This window comes from Magallana gigas, chromosome 5 (assembly GCF_963853765.1).
Source record: "Magallana gigas chromosome 5, xbMagGiga1.1, whole genome shotgun sequence".
NCBI lineage: Eukaryota > Metazoa > Mollusca > Bivalvia > Ostreida > Ostreidae > Magallana > Magallana gigas.
The window spans coordinates 8,303,068-8,324,878 of record NC_088857.1 but is presented as its reverse complement, the minus strand read 5'-3'; the positions used below and the strand labels follow the sequence as shown (position 1 = coordinate 8,324,878).

General features: G+C 34.9%; 1 protein-coding gene across 2 annotated transcripts in view; it reads right to left on the bottom strand.

The window, feature by feature from the left end:
- LOC105319122 (ephrin-B2) overlaps nucleotides 1-21,811 on the bottom strand; it is a 60,918-nt gene that overhangs the window by 18,274 nt on the left and 20,833 nt on the right. The window contains exon 1 of one of the 2 annotated variants that reach the window (XM_011416524.4): nucleotides 2,012-2,335. The exons of the other annotated variant lie outside the window; for it this stretch is intronic. Within the exon in view, the coding sequence (XP_011414826.3) occupies nucleotides 2,012-2,175 (164 nt within the window). The 5' untranslated portion in view covers nucleotides 2,176-2,335. Of the gene's footprint in view, nucleotides 1-2,011; nucleotides 2,336-21,811 lie in introns of those variants that run through there. 2 annotated transcript variants of the gene reach the window in all.

Below are 21,811 nucleotides of genomic sequence, written 5' to 3'. Positions count from 1 at the left end.
CAAAAAATAAATAACAGGGAGAAATCTTCACACCAAAACAGAGCCTAAGGGGAAGTAACTTTGTCGAGTGGTTCAAAAAATCAAAGGAAACATTGATCCCGTGATCAATAAGAAACAATTAACTGCAATTAATCAGATTTACAATAGTAAGGGAAATTAACAATGCCTACATAAAGGACGAGATGCCTGAAGCATAAATAAAACTAAGGTCCAAATGAATAAGATTCAAATAAATTTGGGAATCTATTTTTGTTTTTTTTTCCTTATACAATGACTTTATACCAATCAGAAAGTCTTAAAAAAAGAGAGAAAAGATGGTAGCGGTACTATTTATGCGAGTGCAGAGTGAGGAGTTGACAGTTTAGATGACTTCATTAGCACATCAAAGTGCCAGATCTTGGTATGACTGGAGGCTACAAGACGGAAATTACAGGTATTGTTTTAGACGAATGTCAATGGAGCGAAAACACTTCAGACCATGGTCTAGTGATGAAACTGTCACTTAAAAAAAAAACCTGAACATTCCCATGTTATCTAGAAGAAGGTTTATGTTTGGACAGCAAGCTTTTGGGAGATGTCAAGGGTCTTCCCATGTTGTTCAATTGTCTTATCACAGAACTAACCCAGGTCCCTACACAACCCAACCTTTCCTTGTGATTCACTACTGTGTTAATTGAAAAAATCCTGCCTATTGAAAACCTGTGAAAAGTAAATGTTTTTCTTAGCATTTGCTGAATAGAGTAGAATTTTCTAAATATATACACCAAATTCCGGGCCCTGCTTTAGCTGTCAGTCTGGATCGGGATTTCATAGAAAGACGCAATTATATGGCACCGAATTCCTTTATGTCGTTTAATCTAAATTAAAATCTTCCATTAAAGAAATCTTAGACTTGTCAAAATCAGACATATGTTACTTACGTGTGTAATAAACTCCATTAATAGTGCTATATTTTCAAAAGATTTACATCAATATCCATTTGATTTAGTTACCAATTTCTAAATATCCTTTAATTGGTGATCAATTCTATTTTTAATAATGTACATTTTTGAACACAAATATGTTGTGGTTTTAAGTAAATGTTGCATTTCTTACAATTCTAATTGCCATTTTAGAAAAAAAAAATGTTTCTATCTCAATATCTCTACCAATTGAGGTATTTTATGTACACTGCAAGTTCCTATCTCGGTTCATCTCCATTAAAACTGTCAATTTAGGGGGGATAAATTTTTGTGTTTTACAAATTCTTTCTTTAAAAAAAAATAACTTGGTAGTGATAGCCGCTAAATGAAAAAAGGAGTGCTGGTTTAAGAAATAAGGTATCAGAAAAATATTTGGGTGCACCGAACCCACCAACACGAAGCGAACAAGACAGACAGCTGATGATATTTCCTGAAGGGGGAGGTTGTGATTAGCCATTAAACAAAATTAACCAAATATTCTGATAGCATCAACCAGGGGCCTCCGCTCTGCTCCTTTAAGTCATAAAAATGTGGGGGTAATATTAAGGCCATGATCAAACAGCCAATGATGAAAAAAAAAATAATCAAATTCTAATGAAAACTTACGCTGTTTATATAAGATCTGTATTTTGAGATTGTTATTTTTTCATCATAAAAGAAATTGAGAGGGTTTTATTTTACAATGAAAAAAAAAATTAATTTTCTCAATTTTCAAAGCAGATAATATTTGATAAATGTATTTTTGATTATACACTTCTTTATTAATCTGAAAAATATCTTCCTATTTTCTATAAAACATCGGATTTTCATTTCATTTTTCGTCAGACAACAGGTATCTATTTCAGGTGATTATAAATGTTCAAAGAAATAATAATTTCAGTCAAATTAAGACCTAATGTTACTGGCCACAGTTAAAGGTAGTTAAACTTGAAACACGAGCTGTCAAGCAATTTTAGTCGCGCTGTCCCGTCCCTGAAATCCAAAGCGGCACTTTTCCTAGATTTTATCAGGCGCGGGTTGAAATTACACCGAAAAAGAATTGTACTTACATAGGGTTAGAAGAATTCCAGTATAAAGGGGGTAGTCTTTTCCCCCCACTGTCCGTGTCCACTACAGATACCATGCACATAGCCAAAGGTAAAAATAAACACAGGTACTGGACAACACACGGCATGTTACGGCCAACAATTCGTCTGAAAAGCCTCAGAATCATGGCTAATTAATCTAATCTTCATTAAAATCCTCATCTCACATGCCGATTACAGTCAAGATCACATGTCAAAAATTTGCCTTTAACCGTTTTAAGTAGAAAGAGCAAAATATTCACAACTCTCTTGCGTACACTCGCAATGCCATCCACTGTGTAGAGTTTCAATAAAATGTACACAAAGTGCTATGAATAGAGATCTCGGTCACGTGATCAATCACAGCGGGGTACTCCGAGAGGAGAAACGCTCAGGTGTGTCAAGTCAGGTAATTAGAGGAAATGCATAATGAAAAGTAAATTATAAGTAGTGCTTACGATTAAAAACACAATAATAACTGAGTTAGATCCGACACGACCATTGGAGAACTGAGGTTAACGATCTTTAAAAAGGCTACAAGAATTTTTTTATTCCCGTCAATGAGGCTACGTAGTCTCCCGAAAATATTAGCCATGATTTGATATAACACCAAAAATCCATTAGCTATGACAGAAATATTAATATTTTTCCTTTCTTAGTCGTAAATAAACAAAGCTGAGATTACTTTACAGCAGGTAGAAATGATAAATACATTAATAAATTTATTACTTTTCAGGGCAATAGAAATTTTTTAGAATATTAAAATAATTTTTGACTGATTCATCTTAATTAATACTTCTTTCTCAGAAATTTAAGATTTGAGAGTTCGGCCGGAGGTGCACATAAATCAGGCTTGTAGAGGAGTGTGTCTGGGTCTTTGTTATTATTTTCTTAGCTTTGCATGCAAATAAACATTTTACACACCGCGCGGGTTAGATGATGAGGGGTTTAAATGGAGGTCATCACGGAATGATGTCGGGTGTGCAGTGAAATAGGACAGTGCATCGTGAATCTTTGATATAACAGATAAATATGCCTGGTTGAGCTTTTTTTTTGTAAGAATTGGAATCATCATGGCATTATCCTATTATCTGGACAAGAATCGACTCGGTTGCAATATTGCATGTTAGACCTATCGTGCATTCATAATAGGCAAATGGTGAAGGTCCCATTGATTTTGTGAAATTCGAGAAAAAATAGATAATTGTTCAATAGTTGTCTTATACTGTATTATTTTGTGAAAATCTGAATTTAAAGACAAAATTTATTTATTTTAAGTATAAAAATAAATTTATCTTATATTTAATAAAACAGTTTAAAAGTTAAACAGTAATTGATCTAGTTTAATTTTTTTTTCTTTTTGAAAAATAACTAGACTTTTAAATAAAATTTGAAGTTTGTGGAAAATTATAACATATTTTGTAATTTTGATATTAATTTCTTTAAAAAAAAAATACCAACTTGTTAACCTTAGAGAACTGTCAGTGAAATGGTTTACTGTCATAATATTAAAAAGTAAATGAATATTGGTCCATCTATTTCTGGTGTTATCATTGACTCTCTTTGACACGCTATTGGAGAACGTACTCAGAGGTGTGAATATTTATGAGGCGAGATATGGGCGTGTTAGTGTAGGACTGTGATTTTACTGATAAGATGCACTAGTTATTGCCATGCACTGCACCATCTTGGTCCTTATTTCATCACCTTTCAATTTACTGTATCTTTTAAAATTAAAAAAAAAAATACACAGGGTAATCTGTGTTTATTAAAGGGTATATAGAATTTAATGATAAGTTATTATCAAGTTGAGTTACCAAAAGAGCTGAAATTGGTTGTGGATGATGTTGAGCTACCAAGCGAGCTGAAACTGGTTCAGGATTATGTTGAACTAAGTGAGCAAAAATCTGTAAAGGATTGGGGCAAGTGGTGCATGTTAATTTGAACCTGTATCATGAAAGTTAAGAAATCATTGCAGAATCCAAGGACATGAATTATGAATACTGAACCACAGATATGATTTTGAAAATGAGAATAAAAGATGAAAATAATTCATAATGCATAACCTTGCCCAAAATTCTTTCATGTATCAGAAATGAGAGTAGTTAATTTGGATTTATTGAGTGTCAAATTGAAATGCATTGCTCCTCTTTGGAACTCTTGGTGGTTGCTGAATTTCTGTAGCCCTGCTCCGTAATACCGACCCTGATCTAATAATCCGGTCTCACGGGTTTCTGGGGTTTTCTGGATGAGGGAAACATTGAAACTTTGCACCATCCCCGATTGAAACAAAATCTAAATCAATGTTCTATCATCACTTTATCCTCTGTGATTGCCAAGATTTGATTGAATTTTAGTTAAGATACCTAGAGTCATGGTCAATATAATATGCCTTGCCTTTTTGGAGGGTGGGGAACAGTCAATTAGTCGATTAAAGTTCACTAATATACCGATACAAAAGTTTGCTAGTTTTCTGTAAAATTCCAGTAATGTACTGTGTTAAAAGAAAATTACCCTTGTAATTTGAATTGCTGATGTGATGGCTTAAATAATGAAGTAGATGGATGCTCCATCTGTAACAAACTTTAATCCTGCTCTGATTTAACAATGAATGGTCTATTTTTTTCTGAGTTTGATTTTCTTTCAAGAAGAGACAAATGAGGACACATTTTCACACTATTAATGTATGTCCAATTTTTCTTCATACATAAAATCAATACACATATACATTGTTACAAGATGCTTTTAGATGACATTCTTCCTATAATTCAATTTTGCCAGCCCCTTAAAAAAATATCCTTGGGGTAAATAATTGTTATTTAATAAAAACGGATGTTAATGGATCGGCAGATAGGGTTGTCATATACAGCTTCTATCACTATAAACATTAGTTATCGTATCTCAGGCCTCCAAGCGGAGAGTCTCGCTCTGACAGGGAGAGATGGCTTGCCATACCCGTGAAGTTGCTATCAGTACACCCCCATTATCATATCAAATTCGGACAGCGTTTTCTTTGTAGAAGAGTCACTTTACAAACTTTGATTGAGAGTTATGACCAGAATTCTTGCACCTGAAAAACTTGCATCCGTCTTCCACGGGATATCATGTTCTTCTTCATGATAATTTTTCAAAAGAGTTCTTTTTTCATATTCTTTTAGAAAACTCCTGTGTACATCTGTGATGAAATGGAGTTCAGCTGTTAAAGTATAATATATATTAAATAAGTATCATCTATTAAAAAGGGTTTAACATTTTGAGTTTGCACACATACTTGAGTTTGTGTGATTTATGTTCACCTACATTTTTATCAAAGACCCTGACCCTTTATTGCTTTTAAGACTTAACAGATAATTTTGATGCAATCCTTATATTATTAAAAGAAAATCCCATCATGCATTCAGGATGCAACGGACAACCTATCTGATATGGGGGTATTGTTATCACTGAGTTTTTATTCAACATTGTGATAAATTACACCCAAAACACATCTGGTGTCTGCCAAACAGACATCATTGAAACCTTGTAATTGTACTGATCTATACAACCCGATAGTGCAAAGATTTTCCGGTTCACTTAGATAGCCTGAATTTCCTCTCATCCATTTCAGACCTATAAACCAAGCCCATCAGGTAGTAAATTTGTTAACAGCAAGTAGTTTTACAAAAACAAAGCAGCTAGGAAGCAATAAGGAAGCTGGTATAATATGGCCATTGGGAGCCATCAGCCAGCCTCCCCCTCCTAAATCTGACCCATCTATACTTAGGCAATATACACATGTATCAACATCCACTTAGCACACACTGACCACCGGAGCTGACAAGGATCAGCCTCGGCATCCATAGGTCACCGTAGCCGTGTCAGAGCTCACCGGTCCTAACTGACCTGACACCTCAGACATCAGTACTCTACTAATTGGCGAACAAGAGGTGTTGTTATTACAGCATGGTGAGACTGATAATGGCCACGGTGGGGGTCCAATAAACAGCTCACTGACCAGACTGATTGATATCACTTAGCTTGGCAAAGCTGTCATAATGCAATAATGCACCACCATGGTATGGGGAGATCAGAGCTTTTTTTTCCTGCATGCCAGTTAATGAAACTAGACACACACCCAATCTTTTTTTTTATATGTTATATAAAAGAGCAAGGACGGCTATACCTGTATTTGAATATCAACATAAAGTGACAGCTCTGTCACTTGACTTCATTTTAATTAAATCCATGTCATGTTTCTTCTTGGGGTCTTTTAAAAACCAAGCCCTCAAATTTGTTTTCAAAAGTGTACAAAGCCAGTCTTTAGTCCAGAAGATGTCGAGAAAAGTCTGGTTTTTTCAGATTTGAATTCAGGAAGCGTTTGAGATTGATGGCCAATGCTATGCCACAGGTTTAAGGTTTTGTGTATATTAAGTTGTGCATCACCTCCTTTTGCATTCAGGTATACACTTTTTTGTCAACCATCAGGTGCAGGTTTTTTTGACATGTATTTCAAGTTCCTTGTAGAATGCATTTTTAGGTGTTTTGGTGAATGCATGCCCATTTGATATCATCTCAAAATAAAAGGACCTGGTCTCAAATCCCAAACATTGGCCTCTGAAGAAAAACCAGGGTCACCAAGGACAGAATTCGATTAATTTTCACATAACTACAAGTTGAATAAGAGGCATATTTTCTATAATCCTTAGATTCGTAGGTGCACAGGGCTTAAGCAGCTTGGCCCTATCCCTCAGCCTTTGTGTATATTTTAATGAGTCAAAAAGTTATGAATATCATATTCCAGTTTTGTTGTGTTTAGTTTCTAACACCTGTAATCATTTCATTTTGTTTGCAATTGATAGAAAAATGTCTTAAGTATTTAAATTCTCCAACATGATGGAAATCTAATTAAGTTTTCTTTTACTGGACTGAATAAAGTCAGCTGCATAAAGTTTGAAGTTTTTCCATGGACTGAGAAGATCAGGGCGAGGAGTCACAATGTAGGAGACAGATGAGAAAGAGGCTAATAAGGAATCAAGATGACTATACAGCAACGGAATATCTCAACCACATCGGAAATCTTTCTACTCAGGATGCTGCTCAAAAGATTACCAATGAATACGGCGTAGTCTAGGTTTTATTTACACCCCGAAATGTCAAAGGATGCCTACCACCTGACGTGCGAGACATAATATTTAAACAAATAGATCGGAGGCGACACAATACCTAGTTACATTGGTAAAAATCTGGGTCCTTAGTATGTTTTCTGTTTGAAGATTCATATAATTTTATAAGATTAAAAAAAGGGCTATGCTATTGCATTCAAGGCGTGTCTGCGTTTAAGATTGAAATGCTGCAGGGAGAAACAGACATCATTAAAACCCTGTAACAATTTTCTGCCAGTTGATAGAAATTAATTCCTTTTGATCATTCAAGTATGTAAATTTTATTTCCATTGCAAGAAAAGGATTTACGTCTTTTTATGATGATTACAGCTTTCAATTTGGTTCAAAAGGCAGTGATGCAATGATCATCTGCACACAGGCAAAAAAGAACATTTGAAGAAAGATGTGAAAAGATGGTTAGGTGATGATTGCAAATAGAAAAAGCCGACACCTATGGGGGCCTCTGTTAATTTTTTGTCTAATTGATGAGATGCAAACATGGTGTCTTCTCTCAATGCCTATCTGTTTATTTTCACACTTTGTTGTTGTTTGGAATCCCCAACACTTCACTGTAAACAAACCCAGTCACAGTGGACAATAGTGTTTATGAGTGGTCCAGTAACATTGGTGTTTATGAGATGACCGCAGGGCAACATTAAGGAGCATAAAGATGGGACTGACCTCTTCAATTCTTGATAATGACTTTACGACAGCTTGAAGATTTTAGCTTTGACAATTTTCCGAGGGTATTGTCACCTTTTCCTGGTCAGGTGCTTGTATTTGAAGCAGTATCCCAATTATCTGAAGGGCTTTTCATAAACCCTCAATTTTTAAAAGCAGGGGTGCCAAAAATTAAAGTTCCCCGTCATTATAATAATGATTGACTGAAAATGAAATGTAAAGAATAAAGACGTATTGAATAAGCGAAATGTGTTTGATTTAATATTGTAACTTATCACAGCTTTGGAGATGGATATTTAATTGCGATTTAGGTAATTCCACCATTTGAATGGATCACATGTCTGCCAAATCCACCATTGACTAAGTGGTAGACTGGCTCCGTTATGCAGTTCAACATCTATTGTACATTGCAGACTTTTGCAATTAGCAAACGGCTGTAAAGTCTTTTAAAGTAGGCCTTTTATATTGAACTGATTAATGTGGTGTGTATATTTCTTAATACACGTAAATGAAACTGAATTTATGGTGTTCAGGTAATTTAATGTTGCTTGGGACCCAATTGTTTTCACCTTTTTTATAAGCACAAAAAAAATCCGATCTTCTCAAAAGCAATGGTTCTATTCTATTGCTATACTGTTCACATAGATTTCGGTCAGAATACCAAACTGCAGCAGTGAGTAGTGACTAAGAAGAAATACTAACACATGGCCAACAAGGGTTAATCACTAAATGAACCTGTTCTGACTTTCAGTAAAATGTAGATACCGCTTGGTTGTAAAAAATGTAGCCAATCTTCCAGTACAATACATTTAGTACTGGATTAACACTATAGCTTGGACTATATGTGTTACAGACAATTGGCCTAAGGTTCTTACATTCTTTAAACCTATATACTTCATTGAACAAAGGTTTTACAACTCTTTCTTTCTTTTGCTACCCTCATGGTCTTAGCCTAAATTAGAATGCTGGGTAATTATGATTGGTATGTTCTCCCAGGTTTGGCTGCTGCCGTATTACTGCTAAGGATTCTGGGACAGTTGACGATAGCAAGTCTGACGGTTGTTGGAGACCGTGGGGCTCCCAGATGCCAGAAAGGTCTGTAGCCATTACAATGAAGAGCTCCCCAAAATGTCAAACTTACTTACAATGAAATTACACTGATAAGACTCACTAAACTAATCAGTCCTCATGTTCTTTCGATAAGAAGAGTCGCTATTCTAATAGATCACTTTTAATTTGAAACGGAAGATTTGTTACCACTATCTGACTCATATTGTTGAAAGGAAGAGACATGCAAGGCTAAAAGGTATTTGAATTCCTGAATAAAAAGGATTTTCAGGAGCAGATGTAAGAATGTTAAAAGTTACAGTGAAATAAACACAGTGAGATTTAAGATCTATAAACCTTTACGTATGTATATATATTTATATTCTTCACTGAAACTGATTTAGCATGGTACTGTAATGACACAATTAAAACACTTTGAATCACATATTTCACAAAAATGTGGTCGACATCAGTATATTCAATGTATACATGTACGTCTATTGCAACAAATTTAGGTCAAAATAGCCAAGTGTCAGTTTCTTAACTCTATTGGTTATGGAATTAAAGACGTATCAAAACTTTAATGATCACCACATAATGATTATCTGTTGTCATCGTCAAATATTCAATAAGTTAGAAAGCTTTGAACAGAGCCTGTTGGAACACCATCAGATTATGCAAGTAAAATGAACCTCCACAAAGGAAGTCCTCTGCGGAATGATGGCGAATACAGCGGGAATCCCTAAACCTGTGATTATCTGTTGCATAATTCGGCAAAATCACAAGGATTTCATGGATTTCAAGTGTGAATTATCCAAGGTATCAATTATCTCCCTTTGTAATGATACCTGTAGTTCCTTGCTATAGCATTCCTCTCTGTTTTTGTGTTTCTGCAGGTAACAGTCAATCAGTCATCTCCCGATACAGCTACTGCTACAAGACCTGTCAGCATGGTGTTCAATCAGACTTTTTATCATAATTAAACTTTTCTGACCATCAATTGACCAAAGACTTCCAAAAATATTTTTGGTTTGATATTTTATTTTCTACATTTCATCCGTTTAAAAATCTACAGTAATTATTTTATATATCTAAAGTGATGTCATTAGATAACACACCATTCAATCCACAAGAGCAAGTTACACGTTTGATAATAGGAATCTGAAATGCCTGTCCTGGCTGGTCAACAATCTCCAGAGATATGGTTTGGATCAGAAGCAAAGTTTTTGACACCTGACATTTCGCCTGATATACCTGTAAACTTTTACTGAGATGATGCAGGTTTTCACCAGACAAACTGACAGGATGCTGTGAAGAAACTGGAATTTTTAGACATATTAGCCTTCCTTAATCTTTGTAAAATGTTTATCTTCCTATTCCAAAGAATGTCCAGACATGATAACTGTTAATTGGCTGTCGGCCTGCTATAATAGAATGTTCAGTCTAACTGGACTGGATGCCAACAGCACTTATCTAATGTACATCAATAAAATAACAGACAGAATATTTCCAAAAAATTGTTGAAATTTTAAAGCAGCATTTTCGTTACTCTATGAGGAGAAAAGCTGATGAAAGAACCAAATTGAGCTTCATTTCAACACAATGGAAAAAACTGTCCTGATCATAACATTTGGAAAATGTCTCCCTTGTCGACCAATTCCTGGAATTGGTGCCATTTTTCTGATTGATTTGTCAGGTATTTCAAAATGGTCAATCCCTCCCCCATTCTATTTCCCTAATGAAAAGAGAACTTTTTGCAGTAAATTGATCACAGAATTAGATATTAAGCTACATTAAGGCTGCAAGCTGCGTTATATGGCACGAAATATGGAAAATGCATATCATAATTCAGTGGCTTTCACTTAAAATATGACAGATTTGTAAAACAACTTGAGCAATTCCATTCTGTGAAACATTCTCTAAATTTTCAATTAGGAGGGATAATTGCATATTTGATTTCATTTTCCATGGAATAATAACAAGTGGAGCTGTTGATTGGAAATAGTTACCATAGGGCCGAGAAGAGCCTCTGGATTTATTTTCATTTCTTAATTTGTCAGACTCAAATCTAAGTGTCTTCCCAAATTCCTTAGTTTGTCATTTGCACTCTAATAATATAATACTGATCACAAAAGTAATTGAAAATGGACTCGGACCATCTGAGTCACTTGAAACTTCTATCAAGAAAATTAGAAATTCACAAATCTGGTCTGGAATATTAAGTGAAAAGCTGTGTTTGCTTTCTGCCTCAAAGCATCCGTCTTGTTCAATTGTTCATTTGTTTTTAATGACCAGGAATTTATTGTCTTTGAGACACACACTGTTTCTAAAAACACATGAACATGCATGTAACAACTTATAAATGTAAAAAGTACACCTTCAAAAGGAGTACATTGTACCAGTAAAAAAAAACCCTGCAGATCCCTAAAATGAGAACATTTTTATTTGAGAGTTGTCAATCCTTGATGAGAGATGGAGTTGTTTTTTTGTTTTTTGTTTGTTTTTGTATTTGTTTTTATCTCTGACATGTATCTGAAGGAAAATCCAACAAAAACATACAACCATCAATTCTTGTATTATCAATTTCCCTCTGAAAACCATTTCTTCTATTCTGATTAAGCTCTGCATCTTTTCAATTTTTGATATTAATTTAATTTTAAAAAATAACAGGCAATGAAAATTATTGAAATTTATGAAACCGGCATAAAACCAAAGTCACACCTAACAGTGAACAAACGCTGCAGGAAGAGGTGAGTTTTCCATTACAATGGCTTCCCTCAAAGTCATAAATCATAAATTTGAGATGTTACATCACACCACCTCCATAGCGACTACCGAAAAACCTGCGATACTCGACCCGTCCTCTCCAATATATCAGATTAAAAATCATCCTAATGGAAATGCGTGCTAATTGCGTGAAAACAAAACAGTTACAGCAGAAAAATCATCTACAGAGCCTCGGAATGGAATTAGTCTCTTAATACCAAAATTAACACTTTTCCAATTCTTTCCATATAAATACTTAAGTTTGAATTGATTTCTCATTTACTTAGATTAACAAATGGAAATGAATCACAACAAATATACTTAATCTAATAATTGCATTTTGATTTCTTTTTCTATATTAATGAATATCTATAATGGTTTCTACTTGAATATTGTGCTTCATAAAAGTCTGTAGATTAAAATTCCCATGTTTCAACTCTGAAAAAATTATTTGATTTGAGGTTTAATGCTTCAACTGTGACGATAACAAACTCCCTGCACTTGGTCACAATCAAACAGAAATCATGAGGGTGCCAGTCGCCTGGAATTAACGCTAAATATTCTACAATTGAAGATGCTGGCATATAAAAACATGCAAAAAATCCATACTACATGTAGCTAGCTTATTGCATATATAGAAAAAGGACCTCCCTTGATTTGTGATTAGATATGATATTTATTTCTGTTTTGTGATTTTTATTCCCCCGCTAGCCATGTTTCCAGTAATGTTAAGTGCAGAGTATATGAGAACACAGGCATAAAAAAACAACAATCCCTTTATATGACTTTATTGTCATTCAGGTAAACAGATTAAGGTAAACAGTGAAATAAAAATATTCTATATTTCTAATAAAATATTAATTTAATAATCTGATAATTTTAACAAATAATGGAAAACTTTACTATGTGTATGCTCATCCAAGTGCTCTGTATCTTTTGAAACAAGAACTTGATCACACATGACAAAATTAATTTGGCAACATGCAGTCAAGACGTTACATTTGCTGATTACACAAGCAATAACCTGACCAGCATATTTATTTTTAACCAGAATTCATCACCTCTCATGAGTGGCGGGGATCTAGTTAGTTTGGATCTTATCACATGGCACTTGGATTACCCACATTACCAATCAGAAATAAGATAAGAAACAAATTGCTGCATGTCAAAAGGTACAGCCTCAAGACACTTTTCTTCTAGTGCTTATACAAATGCTCCCTCTCATTTTGTTTTTCAAAAATATTAACTAATACTGTAGATTCCAAATTAAATTACAGGAAATAAAATCTACATAGAACTGCAAGAAACTCCCATCACAGATTCTAAAATCTCACTTTCGTTTCTTTATAGAGGTATACTACATGTATATGGAATTATTCTAAAACTCCAGAGCATGCGAATCTGTTCTTAATATGCTTTGATTCAAAGTAGTGGGATCACGGAATTAAGTACTCGCATAAAATAAGGAATCTACATTAAATCTTACTGGTGGACTATTGGGGGGGGGGGGGGTGACAGTAATTAAACTTTTAAAACTCTGCAATTGGAGTTGAAGGTTCATGGTTATTTAACACTGTCTTACTTCCGATAAAAGCTCACTGCTTCAGACAATTAAACCCCATCTCTTTCTACAGGGAAATTCATTCTCATTTGGTCGACATGGAGTTTTGTGTGCTCTGCCTTGATAAAGTTCAATTAAAGAGGATCACTTCAAAAAGTCCTAAAAATGGAAGTCAACTGCCAGTCCATCTTGATTAGAGGTCGTTAAACTTCAGAAACGGACTTGTTTATCCTCATTTGTATGCATCATCTCAAATTGAAGATAATCACAACAGAGGAAAAATTTGGATGGATTTAACATTATTTATACTTTTCTTGACATTTTTCATTCTGCATTTATACCGAATTTGGGCTGCAACTGTATTACAAAAAGACAGATAGCCACGCATACAAATGTATAAGAAAGCATTTAGTTTAAATGCAAGTAAACTTCAGAAGTATATTGATTTATTATATAATTCGCATTCATAATTCCAACAAGTGAATGTTATCATTTTCTGTTGAATTCACCGATTTTCAAAAACAAAACAACCACAATGATGTTACACTTGAGAGAGATGAGTTCGTAGACAACAATGGCAGTGCGAATTCCATCCTTCCCATCATTCCCTGGGGCCACGATCTCATTTTACATTACCTGACACAACCTGTGTACGGTCCTATTTCATTTACCTATGTTCTATAGTTACTAATAAGGGGCCCCTTTTCACGCTGCCTGGAGATTAATGAGATGGACTTTATTGAGCAGGTGTGCGTTTTATAAACACACAATGATCACAAGGATATCGAATACTGCACCATGTGGCGTCTCATCACGATGACAATCCTCGCCCAACAGTGGCACCCGGATACTCAAAGGAAAATCTCAAAGAAAACCTATCTAGTTTGATATTTTATTTTTCAAACCAAGGCCTGCACACTATTTTGAGCATTTCTTGAAGTCAGAATCTGAAAGGGGGAATTAAGTTCTCATATACATGGGAAATGTATATTCAAATTACAAAGAACTAAATCCGTTTTTCGAATGATCATTTTCAAAATATATATTTCAATATCAGAGCTACTCCTTCAACTATAATAATGAGATTTCTTACAAAGTTGCATGATTGTTTGCTCATCTGAATATGAACAATTCTTCGATGAAATGATCTCACTGCATCTCATCAAATTTTCTAATTATCAGGCATGAGGGGTGAAGATTTTCCTTTTATATTTGATCACGGCCACACACTGTTTTCATCAACATGCTTTAAATGGTTTTTCGTTTCAAACATGTCCAGCCATTTTTTGTAGCCTCTGCTGAATGATGACCAGTGAGGTGTGAAGAGCGGGGAGAAGTTGTTTGATCGGCGTGTCTGACGGGCTTAAAAGGACAAAGAGTGGACAGTCGGGGTCAAAGCACCAACTTGTCAAGGGAGGCAACTTCTCCGCTGCTTCTTCGTGGGTATGAAATTAGAAAAATTAGCACATTCAGTGATTGCTTGCCCAGATAAACTAATAATGACCAAATTAGTGAAAACACTTGAAATGAACTAACTGATTGACTACAGGCGTTATTGTCCGAAATCTCCCCTAATCTCGCCTTGAGACTGGCACTGGAAGGAGATGAGTTCTAAGACATCAAACTCTTGTACCAAATCTCGGAGTGATAGATTGGAGGCTTTGTAGTCCATGACTGGAATACTGAAAGCAACTTCTACTGATGCATTTTGCTGCTGTGTTTATCTTTAAGTTTCTTATAAAAAAAGTATTTCAAAGACTTTAACATTTTACTCTTATAATCTGAGAAACCCTGAGTCCAGACATATTAGCTGTAAAAAGACTGCATCCTTTGATCTAAAATCTACAGAAACCTGATGGCTCCCTTGCCTTGAACAGTGTATGTAAAAGCTACATTACACAATACTCAACTACTTGAGTGTCAGCTGAGACACGGTACCAGAACAACCTCACAAAGCCGCTGAGAGACTCCAGAGGCGGCCAAAAACTTTTGTCTGCAGAATGTCATGTAAGCCGGGGTGTATGCTTCATCTAATTTTCTGCTCTAGAAACTGCATCAACATGGAGATGATATCGGACCAGAGGAGTCAGAGGGGATCTGAGAAAATCACTAAAAATTACCTAAAAGTTCAACATTTCTTGACCTATGTTTCGATTGCAATCATCCATTGGCAATTGAAAGTGCCTCCCCTTTCAGAATTTAAAAGAAACGAATATGAAATCTTATTCTTTAAGGAGATGCACTTACAGCCACCATGTCAGTGTCTTGTAAACACCTTAAAAAGGACTATATGTCACAGTTCAGCACCTAATGCCTGAGAAAAAAATTCTTGATATTGAGCGCTCCTCAGCTGGATCTAATACGGGTATATCAAGCCGCTATCTAACGCAGGGCGAAACTCAACACCTTTTTACCCTGCCGATGACTCTGGGCTTTGAAAAGTTTCAAAACACTTATCTTTCTATGCTATCAACTTAAGCTGGGGCAAAAATTGCAAGGTTGGGTACCTCTTTTCCAGTGGATTTGATCATATTGGGTTTTTGAATAAAACAACGTAATGATGGATGGGTTTTGGTTAGGGACGTACCTCGGGATTTAGTATTGTGGGTGGTATATGCTTTTTATGAGCGGTTTTAACATTTTACCTCCTGTTAGAAAGAAATTAGCTTTTCATCTCACTTTCTATATGCTGGCTTGAAATTTCAGCAGCTTTGCTCAAATGTGGGTTTTTTTCCACCCAGAAACTCTGAACAATCTTCTCTTATTTTTTGCCACACTACTGAACAATTTTAATCCCTGCTATTTTGCAACCTGTATGAAATCATAAACTTCTCAAAGAAATGGGAGTTTTATTTTTACTCGAAATAGGAGGACAAGAATTTAAATAAAGTTTATTTTCTAAAGAATTTCTTGATTAAAGCTGACCAAGAGAGTCCTCTTCCCTCAGACATTAAGAATGCACATTTTGATCCCGACAATCGAGTCACACCTACCCTTTTGTGCGATGTTTAACTTGAAATTGAAATCATTGTTGAAAAAACATGTCATAAAATATTTAAACTTTCATTCCATTTAACCGAATTTTCTAATTCAATTCAGATCTCAAAGTAATTAATTTAGACCCCACATCTTAGCATATTTGCCTTAAATTATGTGCATGCCTTAATTTAAAAAAAAAAAGACCATGTTTTGTAAAAAAAAATTGACACCTAGGATGGTAGGTACTTATTCTGAACATATTAACAGCAATGCTACCGTGATAGTTAATTTCATATAACTCAAATTTAGGACCTCCTTTTGATTTTGTTGGTAATTTCCAGTTCTAAAATTATTCTTTAAACACCAACGATAAAATTTGAAATATTTAATTGATTAACCATTTTCAATCAATGTTTATTTTATCATTGACTGAGTTCTTTACCAATTACCATTTTAAGTCTGGTATCAAATGAATTTTTGTTTGAACTTAAACTGCACATGGAGCAATGGATCTGTTTGACAGGGAGACTGTGAAGTACTGTTTGTTCCCTGTGTGTTCTTTTGCATGCGTTACTCTGTAGAGTGCTTGTGTGGTCAGTCAAATATTTGCCAGCTTCTCCAGTCTGCATTTTTGAGGGCTTCAAAAAGAGCCCAAGTCGTATATGACACCGCCACTTGGGAAATATTATACCCTTTATCCGCCTATTAATTCCTGAAACTCCTTACCTAAACAATATTAGAATAAGCTGTTTAAAATTCTAATAATTTGCCTAAAGTTTGATATAAAGATTAAGTAATGAAGACTTGCCCTTTGAACATTGTTTGATAATCACTTTTTAAATTCATATCATTCAATTACACGTCTTTGACCAAATCGATACTTGCCCCCCAAAAAAGTATTTATCTAACTCTACAAAGATGTCACTTTATCATTGGCTCTCGTCTTGAATAAACATTTCGAAAACACCATCCAATCTTTTCTCCCTATAATCCCAATTTACATTTATATTTTTTTTTTAAATGGAGACTGCTAAAATGTTGTCCCAGGTAGAAAAAGACATGTCGTGCAAACAGACAAATTTATCATGGGGTGCTGGGGTACTCAGCAGAACTGAAGGGTGGCCCTTCTCTTCATTGTTTGCTCCCGGTAGAGAAAAAACTTGACGATTTGTCAAATTCCGGCGACAGCTTTGCCGAGTTACAAGTGTCTGGATGACAGGGACTCTCGGGGAGATACTTACACCCTGTTATTGACGGCTTGGATCGTATTGGAGGTTCTCCAGAACCATTTAAATTGTTGAGATGATAATCATCGAGTATTGACAAAGTTTCCATGTAACTTGCGGAACATCACAGGATTTAGCCCTTGTGTCTGCTTATGTTCCATCCTTGAGTTTTATCTCTCAAGAACTTGCTGTGATAATGTTAAAATGTCAGATTAGTAGATAAATGCAAACCTTAAACATCAACTTTAATGTATGACAATAAAATGTTAAATTTTCCTGCATCCGTTACATGAAAAAAGAGTTCACACAAAGAACCGCGTACATTTCAGTGGTCAAGAATTTGCATAAGTTTTTAATTAGTCATAAAATTAACACAAACTAATTCAACTGTAGTAATTAGCTTATGCTTTGAGCTACAGTTCATCCTTAAGTCTTGTCAAATAAAGTCCCACATGAAAAATTGAGATGCATTTTTTATGACCCGTTCTAAGTGCTTTTCTTAACTTAAAAACAGAATTTCATTCAGAAACAAGAAATGTAAATAATCTGTTTTAACTATCCAAGGTATGAGGTTCTCGACCACCTCAAACATTACAAATGATAATTTACATCAGCCTGATATCTCACAACACTGAAAAATTGCCCTGATGTCATTGTTTATGGTTAAAATATGAATAATTGCTCGACGAGATGACTAAAACCTTGATGTGTAAGATAAATATTACAACCTTGTTACACCAGAAATACAATTAATTTTCCTCTCCCCTTTGCAAAGTGGTGAAAATGCGCATTGGTCGCAGAATTTCAGTGAGATCAAAGCCAAACAAAAAAATCTACTCATCCTGAAGGTAGAACATTTGAACAGCCATTTGCGTTATCGAGCCCTACCTTATCAGTAACAATGTTTGATATGAAATTGCAATTAATAAAAAAATACAGGACAATAGAGAGTCTATAGGGAAAAATCTCTGCTCAACACAGTTGGAGACTTGACACAAAAATCACAGGTGGCTCATACGCAGACCCAGAAAATGGCAAGAAATCTAAGGTCTGGCCACCGTTTTTTAGATCAACGGGGGTATTTCAGGTGAATGCCGATTCCATGCATGTGAATCACGGAAAGCTTCGAGATAAATCACACCCCAAACATTTGATGAACTTAGAAAGTAAATACTCTTTGTTTTGTTCAGTTTTAATAGAAATTCTTCACAATATTTATATTGCGAATCAAAGATACTTTGTTGGGGATCTAAGGAAATGAATTTGATTTATCTGACAACGTGCGTGGTCAATTGGAAATACTCTATAAGCTACCTCCATTGCATTGATACTGCAAATCACAATTTTTTTAATCAATTAAAATCGTACCAAAGAACTTGTCTGTTTGTGGTAAATGCTTTGGTATTGATTAATATTAAAATTCTCAACCAGCAAATTTTTTATTTTGAAGCATCGATTACGTTTCCCTATGACTGTATAAAGAGTGAAAATGTAGATGAAGGGGGGAATTTGCAAGCGGTGGGGGATAAATCATGGACAAAATTAGGTGTGCCTTGTTGATTGCAAATTAACATACACATGCTATATACAGCTTATCAGGTGCATTTCAATAGGTTTATCATACTTAGTTTTTGATGTATGCCTCCGAGGAAATGAATATGAATTGAATATGTCCAATTGGAAGCTGATCGAATATTATATTTACTTATAATCATAAATGTCTTCAAAAGCAGTAAGGTTTTTCAGAAGTTGAGACGGAGATTTAATTTCCTTTATCTCGGCCAACCTGTTTTTATCGCCTGGGTAATGGTTTGTACAGGGTGGGAGATCTTTGGGTCGCATACTTTCAGTCAATAAACTGTTTCATTGGATTGCCAGTCTTCTGATTCTCCTCACTTCTATCGGGGCTCACTCAGAGCATGATTAAAGGAGCAAAGTATTTATGTGTTAATATGCTACACACAAACTGTCAATTTTTACACAAGATTCATCTATCACAACAGGAATTACTCTCCGATAAAAACTCAAAGCCCCCTCCCCTTCAAAAACATCATTATCTTGACCATGAATTAGAAAACGGAGAAAGACTCAGTGACAAGAAATTCATTACTGGGAATGAAAAAAGTCTCAATTAAGGTAAATAAATCCAAGTGCAAACCGTGCAGCTATTCCAATTTGTTTTTTTAGCTTTGCACTTTAGGATTAGAACAGAAGAAAGTGAAGAGAAAGAAAGTTATTCAACTTCTAAACATATCAGAGGCATTCAATGATTAATTGGCTGCTCCTATTCCTACAGAATTTAATTTGGGAAGAGGTATGTTTTGTTAGTCATTCATCATTCGCGAGGATAAAGACAGGAAATAAAACATCTGTATAGCAGAAATAGTTCTGGATTATTGTTTATTTGCAGACTAAATCCCCAATTCAGAAGAAACTAAAATGACTAAAGTTTCCAGAAAGGGTCCTCGTTCTCTCTCTCTCTCTCTCTCTCTCTGAGAGACCCCCATCAGTGGTTTACCAGTATATATGATAACTTTTGAGAGTCATTTAAAACAAACCAAAACTAAACAGGAAAGGAATCTACTAAGTAAGCAAGCTTACAGTGTAGAGTCCGTGCTATCATGTCCAGAGCTACAAGGAGAGGGGAAAACAACAGATAACACAATATACCTCCATTATCTGTCAGGGGAAACAGAATTCAAGTCTGCTAATGCGATCACAAACACCTCTCCAAAACACACGAGCCTGACCTTAGCCCCCAGAAAATTTAATATTCACAAAATCGGAAAAATATTGGTCAGCTTTAGAAGCAAGAGGGATACCTGGTGGTACCAAAAAAATGAAAGGAGACTACTAATTATTTTTTAGGTGTTGATGTAGTTTTCTTTTAAGGGTGTTTCGGGATGTGTTGTTTATCTACCAAGTTTAGACAAAATCCATTAAGATCTAAGACCTGAGCTGACCAGATCATGTTTGGGAATAAACCCTAGTTTTTCGCTAATCAGACCCTTCTATGGAAAAGGAAAACAGTTCTGTAGCAACATGTACATTAATCACCTGTTGCATGGAAACCCTCTAAACTTAAATAATCTTGGCACCATTAATCTCCTTGGGACCTTCATCTTTCCTGTTACAAATGCACCTCCCTCCATTAGAGCAGAAGCATTCTGCATAGTAAAGCATACACCAGAAAAAAAGCCACCCCAAAAAAGTCACCTAGACGCCCGCTGTGACAACAGACGATCATTCCTGTGGAATGGCTAAATAATGGAATCTTAATGCGGGTCTATATGGGTACATCAAACAACGAGCCAACAAATTTAGAACTTTATTAATGCGCAGCTTGCATCATTTGTAGACAGGTATTTACACAGTCAGGAATGATATATACACAAATTTTTGTTTTGAAATGGAGGGAAACGATGGATGCGCTGATTTAGGTATGGGTTCTAGAGGGAGGTTAACTTCATTAACATCAATAGATAGAAAGAAACTGCACTGAAACTGTTGCATATTCTTGACTGGGAGATAGTTAGAGGTATTAAATGGCAGTGTTATTGCAGGGAGCTCAAGTTTCCCTCTCCTCAGAGCCCGGGGCTATAAAAGAGGCGAGAATCCAAGAGTCACCTGCTTGACTGTAGGTTAATGTCAGCCATTAGAGGTAATATAAACAGGAATGTCTGGCCGGGACCTATTGACAACGAGTCTGAAGTTTCACCGCATCATTTTAATGTGAAAAAGATTTTCCACATCTCATGCGCTTGGGATAATCAGATGAAATTCAATAATCACTCCAAATAAATGATGTTTTAATTGTTGCTTTTAAGAAATCTTTATCCTTGGCTGCACTCTTGCTAATGTCTAATTTATGTCTAACTTTGGTGATTCTTCACGACCTTGGATGAACTCATCACAATATTTCATCCAGAGAAGGGAGGTATTTTTTCACAGCACTGAATCTTTCTCTGTACTCTTACAATTTTTTTTCTATCTTTTTTTAATGCAAGGTTATTTTTTCACATTAAATATAGCAATATGTGTAAAAAATACACAAAGGTATAACAGAGTAAAAATTCTCTCACTATAATATTGACCAATGAAAGGGAAGTAACTCATTTTTAATTTTCTAAAATGTTCTCCATATCACTTTAAAATATATTTGTGACCATCAAAATTTACTAAAAATTGATATGAAATAAAAAATTAAATATAATAGATAAAATTAAATTACAAATCTTAATCTAGAAATATCTAAAAAAAAATTTTGGTTATATAAAGAAAGGAAATATCTAAGTGTATCATCATTTAACTTCTCTTTTTCAATGAAATTATAAATTAAAGAATTTTTTTCATTATTTGTTAAACATTAACAAAATATCATAAA